This window comes from Ovis aries, chromosome 1 (genome assembly GCF_016772045.2).
Source record: "Ovis aries strain OAR_USU_Benz2616 breed Rambouillet chromosome 1, ARS-UI_Ramb_v3.0, whole genome shotgun sequence".
In the NCBI taxonomy this organism is placed as follows: domain Eukaryota; kingdom Metazoa; phylum Chordata; class Mammalia; order Artiodactyla; family Bovidae; genus Ovis; species Ovis aries.
In genome coordinates this window covers 114709611-114727082 of record NC_056054.1, presented here as the reverse complement: position 1 = coordinate 114727082, position 17472 = coordinate 114709611, and the positions used below count along the sequence as shown (strand labels likewise).

At 40.3% G+C, this 17472-nt stretch overlaps 1 protein-coding gene across 1 annotated transcript; it reads right to left on the bottom strand.

Moving 5' to 3' along the window:
- Positions 1–1082: 1082 nt before the first annotated feature.
- Positions 1083–5898, bottom strand: RGS4 (regulator of G protein signaling 4; the record flags this gene model as incomplete). The annotated part of the gene is given in 5 exon segments (NM_001174111.1): positions 1083–1321; positions 1712–1878; positions 2466–2527; positions 2829–2933; positions 5855–5898. Coding segments are annotated over 5 exon segments (617 nt in total), but the record flags the coding sequence as incomplete, so codon positions are not given.
- Positions 5899–17472: the final 11574 nt, after the last annotated feature.

The following is a 17472-nucleotide window of genomic DNA, read 5'->3' as shown; positions in this document are numbered from 1 at the left end:
AAATGAGAAGAGCACCTTAATCAAGAGAGGAAAAAAGAGTAGGGGATAAGAACATTAACCTTTAACCTTTAAATTCTGTGCCCGTACTAAACCAGCATCTTATAGTAGGTAGAGCTGGCAAGGCTTTACCTATGTTTCTTCATTCAGTTCAAGCACTGTTTCTCCAACTCCATATCAACCTGGCTGCTGCTATTATGCATCAAGTACCCAGGCAAAGAAGGGGAGGCCAGCAGCTCGGGGACTCAAAAGTGCCATTAGTGACAACCAAGACAGCACTGTGTCAGACAGACCTTTTTTAATGTTTTCTCCTTAGAATACTATCCAACTTGGAAGCTGTCGGTGGTTAAATTTAGCATGAAGTCCATGCTTCTCCAGTAAGAACTCACGGAGTTTTACAGAATCAACTTTCCATAGGTTAGCATCCCTTTTGTAGCCGGCAGGGCACCTGGTTTAGTTTGCTGTGTTCAGTTGCAGAGTGAAAGACAGGGGATCAGAACATGCATGTAAATATATTCACACAGTCTAATTATGAGCACCTCGGGTCTCTCTTGTCTATTCTTGCAGAAATATATATGTATGTATACATGCATACATATAGGCAGACTGCGAGTTTGTATATATGTGTGTATATATACATATACATACACACACATGCACACACAGAGATACATAAAATAGATCAACCCCATCTAAACATCTCAAGACTGGTTAACAGAACACATGCGCCTGTGGATGTCACATGAAGCGTACCAACCACGAACCAACCAATCTGAGGTCACACTGTTGGCAGGAGAGAACTGCCAAATCTTTGAAAATCCAGACCCACAAGGCCCTTATTCGGATATCTGCTCACATGGCACACTAAAAGAAATCTGAGACAACTAGACTGGGATGAGGTCCTGCCCTGACGAACACCAAAATGTTATCTAGTTTCTGTATGGGACTGACTCACACATAGCCAGCAGCATGAACACTAGGCTGCAATGTGGAAAAAGCACTGGTGCTTAATAAAGATCAATATTTGGCCTCGGGTTTTCCAGGCATAGTCTTGGCATCTCAGCCTTCCACTGCTGAGTGAGGATTAGGCGCACTGGGGGACTAGGGAAGCACAGTCTGTGGAACTCTTTGCTCCTTTCTGCTTCTCTGACCCACAGCTGGAAAGGTTGACCAAATCAAGGTAGAATCGAGATTTGAGGAAGCGGCGGTATGAATCCTTTTCCATCAGGTTGAAAATCTTCTTCTGAGCCTCATCGAAGCAAGTTATTGTGGGCTCCAGCATGTTCCGGCTTGTCTCCTCCCTGGTGCAAGAGTCCAGGTTTACCTGAGGGGCAGAGGCCAAAGGTCCATTATACATTTTACCCCATAAGGATGGGAGGTTGTGAGCTCTGTATGAGTGCGCACCCTCTATACCTCAGGAGTGAATAAAAGGACACTTGGCTCCACCCTGGCACCTGTGAGAGAACCCAGGGAAATATCTCCCATTATTTCTCAGAAACTGGGAAGATTCATTCAAAGCAAATTCATGACGGGAGATAATCTGAGTCATCTAGATGAAAAAGCTTTTTACTTAACGAACTTATTTGAGGCTGTCAAGATTATAATAACCTGCTCCACTGTTGTAGCTTTAACTCACATCATCTAAGGATCCATGTTATTGAATGTCTATAAAGTTTCTTTAAGATCTATACAGTTCTCTTCCATGTATACTTACCTCTTTGGTTGCCTGGACTGAGATGAATTCATTATAGATCTTTTTGGCCTTGGGACTTAGTTTAGAGGGTGATTTGATTTTCTTGTATTCTTCACAGCTGATCCAGAAGTCAATGTTCTCCTCACTGTATTCAGACTTCAAGAAAGCTTTGAAAGCTGCCAGCCCACCTGTGACAGAGGAGAAAGGACCACAGCTGTCATTGCACCGGTGGACACTGTATTGCAAGTAAAGCTGGGATACTTGAGGGAAGAAAGCAATGGTTCAAATAGTTCCCTGTCTCCCCTGCTGGAGGGATTACTGAGGGTCAGATAATTTTAATCTATGTTTGATATCTATTGGATACCATTTATACCTAGTGTTTCTTGCTCAAGGTTTAAAGTTTCTTTCGGGAACATTTTATGCTTCTGAGATACCTATGCTGCCCCTAGTTGCCAAAGTGAGTTTGGGAAGAGAAACTGAGGTCAATTCTGAAAGAAATCTAACTATTTGGAGTTTTTCCTCTGTCCTTTTTTGATGCGGTGAGAAAGATGGTTTTCCACATGGGCTATGTATGAGCTTTCCATCGTATACCACAAAGATCTAGGGTATGGTAACATTTTAAGGGAACTAATTTTTCTGAGCCTGAAATTTAGGAGAAATCCAAGCCTTTCTGTAATTCCTATCAGATCAAGTGTACTATGAAATAACCTGTCTACCCAGCATGCTTTATCTTCATCTTGGGGAGTGGTAGATGGTGGGAAGCTGTCATACTTACATTCATGACTAATCAGGTTTTCCAGTGATTCAGCCCATTTTTTTACTTCCTCATGGCTCACCCTAAAGACATTAGAGAAAAAGAATAATGTAAATGTTAAGATATAAAATGGGGGCGAAACATTTAAGATTTTGAATAAAAGGCAGAGATTTTATTTTTCATCATGAGACCTGTTGTTGAATAGGGCAATCTTTCCACTAGATGTATGGAAATTTCAAATGCAACCATAATCTTTGTGAAAATGGAGGCCTTCATGATCCAAATCTAGGTTAGCTACAGACATAGCTTCTTTTTCCCTCCAGAGCATCTCTGTCATCAGATAGTTAATACTCAGTGGCTCTTCGCCAAAGCCTTTTCTCTTACCTCTGACAAATCACCACTTTGTCCTTCTTGCTGTGTGAAGAGTTATGTTCACAGGAATCTGACTTCTGCAGCAGGAAACCTAGCCGATGCTTCATATCTTTTGCACTGCACACAAGAAAGGGGAGAAACAGAATAATGACACTCAGTTCTTTTAAAAAGATACCTTATTGGTACAGTTCAGAGTCCATTACTAGTAAAGAGGCAAAGGCAGTTTACTTAGGAAATAGGAGTTGAGGCTGGCAGGAACTCTCAGGAAAATAAGATTCCACCTCTGCTTCTTCCTATGACTCACTGCAAAACTTGGAGCACAGCCTCCTTCATCAGTAACTGGATTTCTGACCCTTCAGTCTACCTGTAACCCTGTCATTTTGACCAATGGAACACTTAGGTATCTTCAGGAGAAACATAAAGCAAACTTGACGGTTTTCTAAGTTTTAGGAAATGAAGAGCAGGGAAGCGTGAAGTATGGCATCTGGTTGTTGCATGCCACCTTCTGGAGGGTGGTTGCTATTTCCATCTGCCTCACTGTTAGCAGAGGAATGTAGGAGCATCTCAGGAATTAAAGGTTTGTTCAGTTTCAGCCTGGATGTAGTGAGCAAGTCACGTTATGGGATATACACGAGTGGCTCCAGCAGAGAGGAGGGGGGAATGAGGTGGTTAACTCAAAAGCTCAGGCTGAAACCTGAGCTCCTGCAGGCTAGCTTCTAAAGACTCTCCTGCTTCCCTTTGAAATATCTACACTCTAAGGATATTTATACTGCAATATAAATAGTATTATATTTATTATAAGTATTCAGTCTGAATACTGAAAAACAATAACAAGGAGAAGCACATAAGAGTCATCACTGAAGCTCGTGACTAGAGCAAAGCTTCCAGGTTATGGCCACTGTTTAATAGGTAGCTAGGGTATGGCAGTGCACATGACTTACTAAAAAAGGAGGGCCTTCTAATAAGCTTTTAGCTCAACTTTCTCACTCTTTATTTGTTCTTTTGCTTGGATCTCATTTTCTGTAAAAGTGGAGACATAGTTTTAAAGTGAAAAATGTCATTTTGAAGGAAATGAATGACTAATTGAATGACTAAATGTTTCTACTTAGAGGAAAATAAAGCCACAAGGATAAAAGGACATTTTAGGATGGCTACTAACATATTAGTGCCTTATCTATGTGCATTTCTCCAGGAAGTTTGAAATCCATTATGTTCTTTTGCTGCCCTTAAAACAGTGTTTTTTCTCCAACCCCCACCCCAAAATTGTTCTCCTTTCTCTGTTTCCCTCACTGCTGTACCCCACTGCTCATGGGATACAAAGTCTTTCTTAACAATAGCAAAATCTAAGCATGAAACCTAAGGTGATGATGTAAGCATATTGTGATCTCATATTTCCATGTGCCAGGTCTAGCTGAGATGTGACCTGGCAGTTATTGACCCATACAGAGTCATTTCATGAAGACCTGGAAGTATGCTTAGCAAATACATTACACTTGTCCTTATAACACAATGCAACCAAAGAAATAAAAACCAAAATGACTCCAGCGACCTCTGAAGTAAGAAGACTGGAGGTGATCTGCACTTCACCAGCCACCACCTGTGTGACCTTGAGCCTTTCCCATTCCCTCTGGAGCCTCAGGCACCAATGTGAGAATGAAGGTGCTGGGTAAGATGATTCACAGCTCGCCAGTGAGGGAAGGGGAGAGTAGTGTACCCTGCTGACATACACTTTACCTCCCCAGGTTAGCCTTTACTCTCCTGAGAGTAAAGCTCTAGAGCAATTACTTATCTGTCTCCTAAAATATTTACCAGAGCAAAACTTTCACCTGACATTCCTGTGTTTTGCATGAATAATTTTATATCTGAGTTAACTGAAGCTTGGATTGATTTGCTCTATTCAATTCAGAAAATTAATGATGGAGGTCAGAGCCACTGTTTTCATAAGCACTCTCTGCCAGACCCTCCTGCTTCATCTGAAAGCAGCCATGAAAGAATGGGGGAAAAAAGAACATTTTTCATATTCCTGAATGACAGGAGGCAAACTCCTTAGGATTGTATTTAAAAAGTGTGCTTTCTGAGATAACTCTAAATTAAAATTTAAGGTGATTTCTATTTGCAGAGGAACATAAAAGGGGGTAGTACACCTATAAAGTGACTTTTTACCTTTAACTGTAAGGTTAAGTAATGTGAAAGACACTAGTTTTGTATTTTTTCATTTTTTTTATTTTTTATTTTTAAATTTTAAAATCTTTAATTCTTACATGCATTCCAACTAGCTAATATACGAGCATCCTATGAAAGCATTTATTTGTACTTTTTTTAAAAAGGCAAAGACATAGGAGCAGCTGCATATCTTTAAGTCTGTTTATTAATCAAGAGACAGTAAATTGATAAAACAATGTCTTTAAGGTGAGACTTTCCACAGAACCCTTAGCTGATTGGTTATGATCAGTACTTGACAACCACATGGCACTTCCAGAGCTAGAGCAGGGAAAGAGATAAGGGAGATCTAGTTTTGAGACTCTTATTTTATTGTAGCATTTGCTTTTAAGAATAGAGAGTGAAAGATACTAGAGCATCACGCAAATGGCACAGTGCCTTTCTGGTGATGCAGCCAAACTTCAGTCCGGAGCATCCTCCCCAAAGTGAGATTTAATACACCATCAGAAAGCCCAGACCCATGATTCCATGTGCCTCAGTGATAGTCAAATAGCAGTAATCACAGGTAGCGATACTTCAGACCACTGTGCATGGTCCAAAACCTCATATCAGTCCTTAATTAGAGCTAGCTTGGTTAGAAGATTAGAAGAGTCTTCAAGATCAAGGTCATAGAAAACAACACATAGGATGCCAAAATCTGGAGTGAACACTTCCTAAGCCACAATTTCTAGCTAGTTTTAAAGCTAGGAGGTCGAAGATTTCTGCATCACGTTGTTTCTAAATCCAAAGAACCAGGTTAGTAAGTAGAACATGCAAATAACTTAAAGTCTATTTGAAAGTTTAACGCGGTCTGGTTCAGTGGCTGAAAATAATCTTACCTCCTCAAGCAAGAAGCCGGCAGACCTGCAAGTCCTTTGCACATCTTCTGTAGTGTGGGATTCACGATAGGAAAGAAGTGCTGCAGGAGGAGCTGTGGCTTCTGTTCTGAGCGCACTTTGCCTTTTCTCCGGTAAAGATACTGTCAGAATCCTCCCAGCGTCTCCCTCCCAAGCCTGTAGGGGTCTCTTTTATAGCCCAGCCGCGACCGTCCAGCCAATCAGATAACAGGTCTGTAATACCAGCTCCTCTCAGCCTCCTTCTGGCTCTCCATCCTCTGCAAGAGATAAGGAAGAAAGGGCTGACGCAACAAAGCAAAGTGAACGGGCAGAAATATCCTCCTGCCAAATAGACATACAGAAAATATAAACTTGCTTACTGTCTCTAAGGCTATCTCAGGTTTCAAACTTCCAGGAAAGGAAATAAGAAGTGTACAATGCTTCAAAACACGGGTTTATTCATTTGTCTATAAAAACAATGTCAAGGAAATTTGCCTCCTAGAAGGAAATGGCCCAGCAAGAGTTTGTGGGCTTACTTTGGGGCTGACACTTCATGTCCTTCCTCTTTCGGGTTAGAAATATTATACCATCCATGGTCCAAAATCTGATCCTCACTGTTTCCAAAAGGGTGTGGGTGGAAGCACTGTTTCCAGGCAGAGATTTGCAGAAGTTGCTTTCTTGGTTGGCACATCCACACAGGGATGTGGGGGAGGAATAGCTGGAAGACAGGCAGTTATACGCCTGGCAGCATAGAAAACTAGCTTAGGGAAAACAGATTAGCTACATCTGTAATCAGCCTGACTGTGGAATACTTTTCTAGAACTCTTACTAAGAACAAGATTCAGCCAAGCGCTGACAATCTCTTTGGTACATGCATATCTCCTGCAAAGAGCTTCAAAACAGCAGCTTGAAGACAAGAACAGGGAATAAAGGAACAAATATAGACACCTATTCTTATTCAAAAGTGGATTTTTATCTTATCATGTCTTATTCAATTTAAGGTATACAAACTAATATTTCAAAATATTGAGAAACAGGGAAACATAGAAGAAAAATATATAGCTTTCCTGTCATGTTACCAGGGTTCACAATGAACATAAAAATACCTAACCCTGCAGCTGGTTCTAAACACATGGACAATTCGTATCTTTTGTATACAATATGATGGATCAAATGCTTCAAAGAATCATGCAGGTGTTTCACGTCTTGCAGCTGTAGCTCAAACATTCACATCAGAGTTATAGAGGGATCTTCTCCATATAGGAAAGCTATGAGGGGAAGGAAAAATTAGTTGCTATGTCAGAACTGAACAGCTTTCACGTTGAAAGCAGAAAGTTTCCTGATCATAAGATATAGTGAACTGTGCCTTAAGTATGAGAAGCCAAGGCATCTAATTGTTTAGGTGATGAAGGTGAAAAATAGATGGGTTACAGTGAGATGCAAAGGGACTCTAGAATATTAAAGGGAAAGTGGTAAATAGGAATGCCCCGACCATGTATGTGGCTCTCAGCATCCCCTCGCTGACACCATCCATGTCCCAAGCCCTGTCTATGGCTATCAGAAGAAAGAGATGGCTAAGATATATAAAAGGGTGGAAAGATCACTGTCTCCAGAAGATACATTTAAATTACAGGAAAAAATCTTTGGTTGTCTCACATGAAGATAGAAAAATGTATTAGATTAACAATGGGGCAACTTTTCTTTGAACATAGAACCAGTGAATTTCTCTGTGAAGCTGGTAGCCATCCTCTGTGGTGTTGTGGAAGGGACTATAGTGCAGTGCAAAATGACAGAAGCTGAAGACGTTAGGCCCAGAATGATGGATCAATCAAAAATGGCATCCACGAGGAGAGACTAATTAATTAAAAGGGAGAAAAGGTCACCCAAAAATGGGCCAGGGGCTTCTTTGCTTGCCTAGACATCCAAGATAGTGGTCACTTAAACAATTCGAATTTGGAAACATGAATGAAGACTTAATAGGAAGTTGATATCTTGGACCTAGGCCAAAGAAAAGCCTGATTTGTCATGAGTTGAATATAAATAGCTTCAATAGATGAGCTGAATAAGATTTAATACAACCTAGATTAACACCTTAATTTTACCAAAAAGGAAACAGAGAGAAAGTGACTTACTAAAGTCACAGATTCCCAGTAATAGAGCTAGTTTCTTGACACTAGATCATGTGGACTTTTTCCTATGCTAACCTATCACTTAATTGTCTTATCAAATGAGATAGACTATGTAAACAGAAGTAATTCTAAACTGTAAAGTGCTACACAAATATTTTTTATTGTTACATTATACATAGTAGATAACAAAACATAATATTAATTTCATACATTTCCTTCCAGGAAAACTCACTCCTCTGTCTGATTTTCTTTTTTTCTCCACAACAGTGGGAGCTGCTGCAAACCTCACTGCTATCTTTTTCTATTAAAACCAGGTCTTTTTGGCTTTACGACTAGTCCATTAATCTGTCAAAGCATTTCACATTTATTTACTTCTTTAATTATGATTTCTTACTTTCTTAGGAATTTTGATATTTCAGAGTGTTTGGAAAAGCTTTTCATAACATATTTTTCACTATGGAAGGCAAAGATTAGTACATCATGATACCTTGACAAATTTCCACCCTCTTTCTCTGACATGAAGAAAGCATTACACTCTATTATTCTAGGACCTGTCATTCCTGGATGATTCTGGTGATGTGTAAGAGCTTTATTCTAAAATGATTTAATTTTTGTTTATTCACTTATTTAATACATATCTTTTGAGCTCCTACTCTGGGACAGGTACCGTTTGAAGAACTGCTGTTAGTATGATGAGCAAGCAAACAGGGTCCCCACCCTAGTGGAGTTTTCACCCCAGTAGAAGAAAAGAGTCCAAAAATATAAAAATAATTCTAGAGTCACCCATATCATGAAAAAAAAAATTGACAACTGATATAAAAGAAACTGAATAGCAAATGGCACTTTTAGCCAAGGTATCCCGGAAAGTCCTCCTTGACCAAGTGATATCTTAAATGAGATTTGATGGCTTAGAAGGAATAAGAAATGAGAAAAGCTTAGGAAATATATACCAAATAGAGGTAAGAGCAAAAGGTATACAGCAAATAGATGTTAGATAAAAAATAAAAACATCCTTTATCTGAACTGGGAAGGGGCAAAAAGGGACCAGCATGGATAGAAAAATGTGAACAAGGAGAGATAGATTAACATGAAGTAGAGATGAGGAGGTGAAGGCCAGGTCTTGCAAAGATTCATAAGCCATGGTCCAGAGGCTGGGCCTTACCAACTTGCCATGGAAATCTACTGCAGGAAGTGACACCGGTGATGGGCACTGTCTGATTATTCTGGCTATCAGGGAAAGTGAATTGAAGAGGAGCGCAGAAGCAAGTAGACCAGTTAGCAGAACTAACACTTTGGATCCTAGCTCAAGAGTTTCTACATTGCAAAGTGGATATTTACTTTACACATATTTATTATATTATATGTGCTAGACATTGTGCTAAGTTCTAGTGACCTCAGCAAAAATCAGAAATAGTCGGTGCTTTTTAGGAACTTACACTCTCAGGAGAAAGATTTTTAATTGAGTGTCATTATTATAAATTTGTTTATACAAAATTTGAGGAAAGCACAGAATAAACTCAAGCTCTGAAATTTGGAGGATATTTTTGCAAAGGAGACTGTTACAAGACAAATAGAGACTTCAGTCAGTCAGTTCAGTCTCTCAGTCGTGTCTGACTCTTTGTGAGCCCATGAACCATAGCACGCCAGGCCTCCCTGTCCATCACAAACTCCCAGAGTCCACCCAAACCCGTGTATATTGTATTGGTGATGCCATCCAACCATCTTATCCTCTGTCGTCCCCTTCTCTTCCTGCCCTCAATCTTTCCCAGCATCAGGGTGTTTTCAAATGAGTCAGCTCTTCACATCAGGTGGCCAAAGTATTGGAGCCTCAGCTTCAACATCAGTCCTTCCAATGAACACCCAGGACTGAGAATAGAGACTAAGCAGGTATGTAAAGAAGAGAAGAACATTACAATAGAGAGCAAATAATACTAGCTTATTTCATTGGGTACTAAGAATGCAAGGCACCAACTTAAGTACTTTACATAAATACCTCAATTATTCCTTCAGTCATCCTGAAAGAAAGTCCTGAAATGTTCCCCCTTGTACAGATGAGACATAGAGGGGCTGAATAACTTACCTGGGGTTATATAAGTAGTGGTGGCAAGTGTTTAGTTCAGACAGTCTAGTGTTCCTACTATTAACCTCTATACCATTGACTTCTATGCTGCCATGACCATAAATGGTGAAAGAAAGCATATTTTTTGGAGACTATAAAGAGATATCTTTTGAGGAGAGGGACAGTGAAATAAAACCAGATGGTTACTCTGAGACCAAAGGGTGTTTCTGGTCACCTTAAAGACCAGATTTTAGCCTGTAGTGGTTGGGGGAATAGCCAAGTTATTTAAGCATATAATATTAATGTCCTAGAAGTAACACTGTAGGTAAATAGACTGGGCATGAGAGGAACTGGCAAAAAATTTGAAGACTACTTCAATAGTACAAGTGAAAGATGATTATCATGAAAAATAATGCTGCACAAGATAGTCACAAGAATCAAATGAGGTAATACATATAAATGTGATCCTTAAACTGGAATGCTGAACATCTGAAAGGTATTGCTGACAAAAAGGATAAAGAAATACCATTTTCTACTGAGGGACATTAAGCCGCAGCAAGATATGAGCTGTGTGGGGTCTCCAGGTAAGTTTCTAATTTCTCCACCCTTAGCTCAGGAAGAACAAAGGAAAGCATTGCTCAAGCTCTGAGGGGATCTAATACAAGGATATAAGCTACTGTGGCAGGCATTGCATTGTTTGCTTCTAGCAGGTGTTAGAAAGGGACACTTTGCCCCACTAGGGCAGGATGTGGGTCTGGTCTCAGCCTTAGGCAGCACTGACAGCATCTACAATTTCCTCCCAGCTATCAGAAGCCTTCCTCTCCCTTTATTGTTTACTACAATGGCCTGGACATCAGTGAGAGCTCACAGTTATTGATTTGTCAAGTTAAAAAGCAAACAGACCCAGCTGGAGGTTGCTGTATACCAGGAAGAGGGACAGGGACTTTCCCAGTCTGTCTTATGTTTGGGAAATGTATCCTACTCTCTACATCAGTTTTGTGGGCACCTGCGGGAAATCAGAACCTCTCACCCTGACACTTGTCACTTAATTAACTGTCAGGGAAAATCTTTTCCAAGAAGAACAAAAATATCTCTCTCTCAAAGATTAAATCTTTCTTGACAGAACTTAGCCGAAAATAGAAACAGCAATTTCACAAGAGTTCATTTACCTTGTGCCAGTGGAAAGAGATGACACAATGTCAAGGAATGTGCTTGAACTTTATAAGCAGGCAGACTTGAATTTTAATTCTAGCTCCTCCATACACCAACATGGCCCTGAAAGTTAATCTTTGTGACTTCTAGCTACTTAATGTTTGAAATGGGTCAATAGTAAATTCTGACAGCAGGTGCTCAGTAGTATTTTTAGAATAAATATTGTTAACATTTTACAACAGAGTATAGTTGATTTACAATGTGGTGCAGGGAAATTTGATGGATAGAAAAAACACAATGCCTAGATTGCAGTGAGTAGAAGCAGGGATAGCATAAAGTTAAGGTGTTTGATAAGAACCCTAGTAAGGGGGCTGAAGTTTATTTCACCTACAATCAGAGGGTATTGTGTGTCTGTTTCATGACTTATGTTTCATGGTTCTTTAGCTGTTTTATGGATAATAGACTCTAAGGGGTCAAGAGGTTGTGGAGGAAACTGGAAGTTGTTTGTATAAGGAATGGTGGGGCCCACACCAGAGAGGTAAATAAGGGCCCATCCCTACCACAAGAGTTTGTCTTCTGGTGGCAGAGAGAGTCATTAAAACATTAATTTCAGCAAAATGTCAAATATTCAAACATAGAGATAATCATGGTTTCTAAGAGAGCAGGAGGGAGAAAAAAAGCATGTGATTCTCACAATGTGAAGTGAGCCTTGCAAATACTGAGTCTGGGGTAGCTGGATGAAGCACAAGCTGGAATCAAGATTGCTGGGATAAATATCAGTAACCTCAGATATGCAGATGACACCACCCTTATGGCAGAAAGCAAAGAACAACTAAAGAGATGCTTGATGAAAGTGAAAGAGGAGAGTGAAAAAGTTGACTTAAAACTCAACATTCAGAAAACCAAGATCATGGCATCTGGTCCCATCACTTCATGGCAAATAGACGGGGAAACAGTGACAGACTTTATCTTTTGGAGCTCCAAAATCACCACAGATGGTGACTGCAGCCATGAAATTAAAAGACACTTGCTCCTTGGAAGAAAAGTTAGGACCAACCTAGATAGCATATTAAAAAGCAGAGACATTACTTTGCCAACAAAGGTCCATCTAGTCAAAGCTATGTTTTTTTCCAGTAGTCATATATGAATTTGAGAGTTGGACTATAAAGAAAGCTGAGGACCAAAGAGGTAATGCTTTTGAACTGTGGTGTTGGAGAAGACTTGAGAGTCCCTTGGACTGCAAGGAGATCCAACCAGTCCATTTTAAAGATCAGTCCTGGGTGTTCATTGGAAGGACTGATGTGAAGCTGAAACTCCAATGCTTTGGCCACTTGATGTGAAAAACTGACTCATTTGAAAAGACCCCGATGCTGGGAAAGATTGAAGGCGGGAGAAGTGGACGACAGAGGATGAGATGTGATGACATCACTGCCTCAATGGACATGAGTCTGAGTAAACTCCAGGAGCTGGTGATGAACAGGGAGGCCTGGTGTGCTGCAGCCCGTGGGGTCACAAAGAGTTCGACACGACTGAGTGACTGAACTGGAGTAGCTTATGTTGTGAGACCCCCCCCCACTCCCACTCTGTAAACCTCTACACTGCTCTGGTGTTGGTCCTTCAGCATTTGCATCTTAAGACTAAAGCAATGATCCAAACACCAATAAAATGTTAATGATGGTACCCAAGCACAGGAACTACCCATGTATGATTCCACATTGGGATGGAGATGTCGGTGAGATGATCAGGAAGCAGTATGTTGATTTGGATCGCAGGAAGCTGATGATGGAATAACAAGATAGGACACTGAAAAGAGGGAATGGAAACAGAATGGAGACTTGAGCAAGTCACACATACCTGAGCTTCTGTGGTCCCCACCCCAGCCTACCAATTTCCAAAGCATTTATGGGTTCATTAAAGCCCATCTTGTCCTTCCATAAGCCTACCCTGAACATTGCAGTTAAAGGTCAATTTTTTCCTTCCTGCAATTGTAGTCTCTGCCAATTTGAGACAACATATCACTTTGGTTTATTTTTTCCTGTCTCAACATTTAAACAAACCTGTGAATTCTTTAAGTACTTCCTGTTGCTTTTACACATGTTGAGCTTCTAGTAGGTTCTCAATGATGAGTGGCTTGGGGCATTTACAGCAGCTGTGGCATCAACCCCACGGGCCTACAAATTCCCTTACTAGCTAATTTGAAGTGCATCAGCCTTTTTACATGTAGCTCTATCTACAGTCTCTGTTATAAAACCAGTTTAATTTTTTAAGTTGTCAGACTCCATAAGTTCTATGATGCTTGTAAATTATATTAATACAAGAAGAGCTTTAGAAAATAATAATAGTAAAGCCCATCACAAAATCCATTACGGGAACTTCCTTGGTGGTGTGATGGATAAGAATCCTGCCAACACAGGGGATGAGGATTTGATTTCCTGGGAAAATTGCACATACCAAGGAGCAACCAAACCCATGTGCCATAACTACTGAGCCTGTGCTCAAGGGCCTGTAAGCTGCAACTCATGTGCTACGCCTACTTTTAAGCCCATGCATGCCTAGAGCCTGTGCTCCACAACGAGAGAAGCCACTGCAATGAGAAGCCCGCATACCACAACAGATAGTCCCTGCTTGCTGCAACTAGAGAAAGTCCATGCAAAGAAATGAAGACCCAGCACAGACAAAAATGAGTAAAATTTAAAAATTTCGTATATGTATGCAAGCAAGATCCATTACAATGAGAAATAATGATATCTAGCAGGGGATCTGGGTTTTGTTTAGCTTTGGCTGGCAAAAAAAAAGAAAAAGTTAGATTGAATATCTAAGTTCTTTTCCTTATCAAAGTCTTGTTTTACTTATTTATGCACCAGTTCAGTTCAGTCACTCAGTTGTGTCCGACTCTTTGCGACCCCATGAATCACAGCACGCCAGGCCTCCCTGTCCATGACCAGCTCCTGGAGTTCACTCAGACTCATGTCCATCGAGTCAGTGATGCCATCCAGCCATCTCATCCTCTGTCGTCCCCTTCTCCTCCTGCCCCCAATCCCTCCCAGCATCAGAGTCTTTTCCAATGAGTCAACTCTTTGCATGAGGTGGCCAAAGCACTGGAGTTTCAGCTTCAGCATCATTCCCTCCAAAGAACACCCAGGACTGATATCCTTTAGAATGGACAGGTTGGATTTATGCATCAATAACCCTAAAATCCAGCTCACAGAAGAAAACCAAGATGATTTTAGAAGTTTACCTTAAAAATCAGACATCATGAGAGATGAGGAATGCCTGAGACAGAAGAGAGCTGGACCTTCAGAAAAGTACTGGCAGTTTCATACACTGGACCCAGTCGATACCTTCTGTTATCTTCCTTGAGGTGTCTCCTTCCTCTCTTCAACAACTCTAGCTTTTGTGTTATTTTGGTTTTGACTTCAGTGTGCCTCACACTTAATGCAATATCTGAATCTGGACATGTTTTCAACTCTTCCCCTGCCACAAAAATCAAATTTGGGGGTCTTGACCATGCTCTTTCATTTCAGTCTTGGGCCTTCCTCTAGGTTTATACCTTTCTGTTGCCCTCAGCATCTCATAGTAACAGCTGATTCCAATGGAGCTTTTCACCTGTATCAAAACATTACCTTAATAACTCCCTCAAAGGATAGACATCTTTATATTTTCATTTTATAAATGAGGGACCTGAGGCACAAAGAAGTTAAGTAAGCTATTCAAGAGTTACCCAGCTTTATGTCATGTGCTTGCTGTTCTAAACATAAGATGTTACTTAGCGTGTACGCATTTCTTCCTTTCTTTCAGGGAACCAGGATGATAAGAGTCAACCTCGATCATGTCCATGACTTAAGCTTCCTATATCCACTTTGAATTTAATGACTTCAATTTTCACTCTTCAGCTGGCACTGATACAACTGCAGACTCTAAGTAAAGGCAAGATAAGGAGGAGAGGACAGTTCTAGAAGTCCTGCATATAAATTCATGTGGCAGCTCCTGCCAGGATGAATTCCTCTGAGTGTAAACCTTATTTTTAAAATTACGTGTTTTAAAATTTATAACATGACAATTAAGGCATGAGGCAGTAACTATATCTGTTTCTAGATGGGTCAAGTTTTAAAGAAATATTGCAACAAAATCCTAAAAAGAGGACCCTGAGGAGCTCCTATTAAGTTCTGCCCCTTGCTTCTGAGCTCAGTGTCACCCAGTTAAAGATTGGATTCACCTGTATCAAACTATAGGAACAGCTGCCCTTCATTTCAGAGGAAATCACAGTGATTGAAATGGTCTCATAATGCTGAGGTGTTGACCTAGAAACGGGATAGGGTGTCCCGCAGTATGTAGTTCATGTCCCTCCATTGTTTTTGCAGGAGTGTTGATGGGTTGTGTTGAGTCATAAAATGGCCTCATCCATTTCCTCTTAAAATAACCCTTCCATTTCTATAACACTTCACAGTTTGTGAAGTACTCTTTCCTACATTATCTCATTTGCCTTTCACATCAAACTCAACATATCCAAAATTGAAATAATTTCCCCTCTCAAAGCTGCACTGCCTTCAGTGTTCTTCATTCCCGTCAAATCCACTCCTGCCCTGTCTTTCACACTGCTCTTCCTCTCCATGCCTCACTGCCTCAACGGGTAAGTTCCGACCCTCCTCACCCATCCCCTGGAACAGACCTCTTCATTTTTTTATGGAACAGACCTCTTCATTGTTGTATATAAGTAAGAGTGTTCCTGTTTCAAAATCTTTAGGCAGAACATCAGTATATAGAGCAGACTGACATGAAGCAGCTGGAAGAAATGAAGAAGAGCTCTGTACACACTGGGGAGTTCCCCTGAAAGCCCTAAAGTTTTATTGAACAGCCATCCATTTATTTTGTTGCCTATGTCTATGTCCATGCTAGAGTGGCTCAGCTGAGCAGTTGCAATACAGACTATAAGGCTCACAAAGACTAAAATATTTACTATCTGGTCTGTACAGAAAAAAAACATGTTGACCACTAGCTTACATTATAGCAATAATATGCTAAATGAACTTTCATATTAACTCTTCTCTGATAAACTACTGTCATAACTGCCTCATAACTGATGCTATTAAGTTTCTACAAAATAAAGTTCAAATTCATTAACCAAGACTTCCCAAAACATGACTTACAAATACCATTTTTACATTAATTTCCCTTCCCATTAATTAATCCCTTCACAAACACTCTGAAAAATGTTTTTCTAAGTGGTCCATACTTCCTTACACCCAAGTCATTTTTATCTAGGAAAAGCCTTCTTGCTTTTAGCTATTCAATCTTTAAAATTAGTCCTCTTTCAGGAAGAGTCTTTTGAGCTGACAGTAAAAAGGGATATTCTTTCAAATTTCCCAAAGTACTTTTATCACCTCTAGTACTTTTCCCACTACCAAAATATTTTTATCACAGATCTAGTGCCATCACTGATCAATTTCTGTCATAAATTCTAATTACAGATAGTCCCCAACTTATGATGGTTCAACTATTGTTCATATTTATGATGCTACAAAGGGCTCAGCTGGTAAAGAATCTGCCTGCAATGCGGGAGACCTGGGTTTGATCCCTGGGTTGAGAAGATCCACTGAAGAAGGACTTGCAATATTTTCAACTTATGCTGCTTTGTTGAAACATTACACCCTGGTAGCTTAGCTAGAAAAGAATTCACCTGCAATGAAGGGGACCCCGGTTTTATTCTTAGATCAGGAAGTTCCCCTGGAGAATGGATAGGCTACCCACTCCAGTATTATTAGGCATCCCTGGTGGCTCAGATGGTAAAGAATCTGCTTACAATGTGGGAAAACTGGATTTGATCCCTGTGTTGGGAAGATCCCCTGGAGGAAGGAATGGAAACCCACTTCAGTATTCTTGCCTGGAGAATCCCCATAGACATAGGAGCTTGGTGGGCTATAGTCCATGGGGTCACAAAGAGTCAGACACAACTGAACGACTAAGCATAGCACAGCACAATCCCACTGTAAGTCAGAATATGTGTGTGTGTGTTCTTTATTATCTTCTAAACTCATTGATGATAAGAATCTAACTATATTTTCTCCCTCCAGAACCTGTTCATACCTAGCATGTGTCTTGTATTTCATTAGCTTAAGCGAAGGAGTTGCTAAATGAATAAACCTGTAGTCCTGTACTAAGAACTATTGTAACATCCATTTTACAGATGAATAAACTAAGACATACTCCCAAGCCTCAATCACTCTCTCCCATCAGGAAGCTTCCATAAGCCTCTTATCCATCAGAGGGCAGACATAATGAAA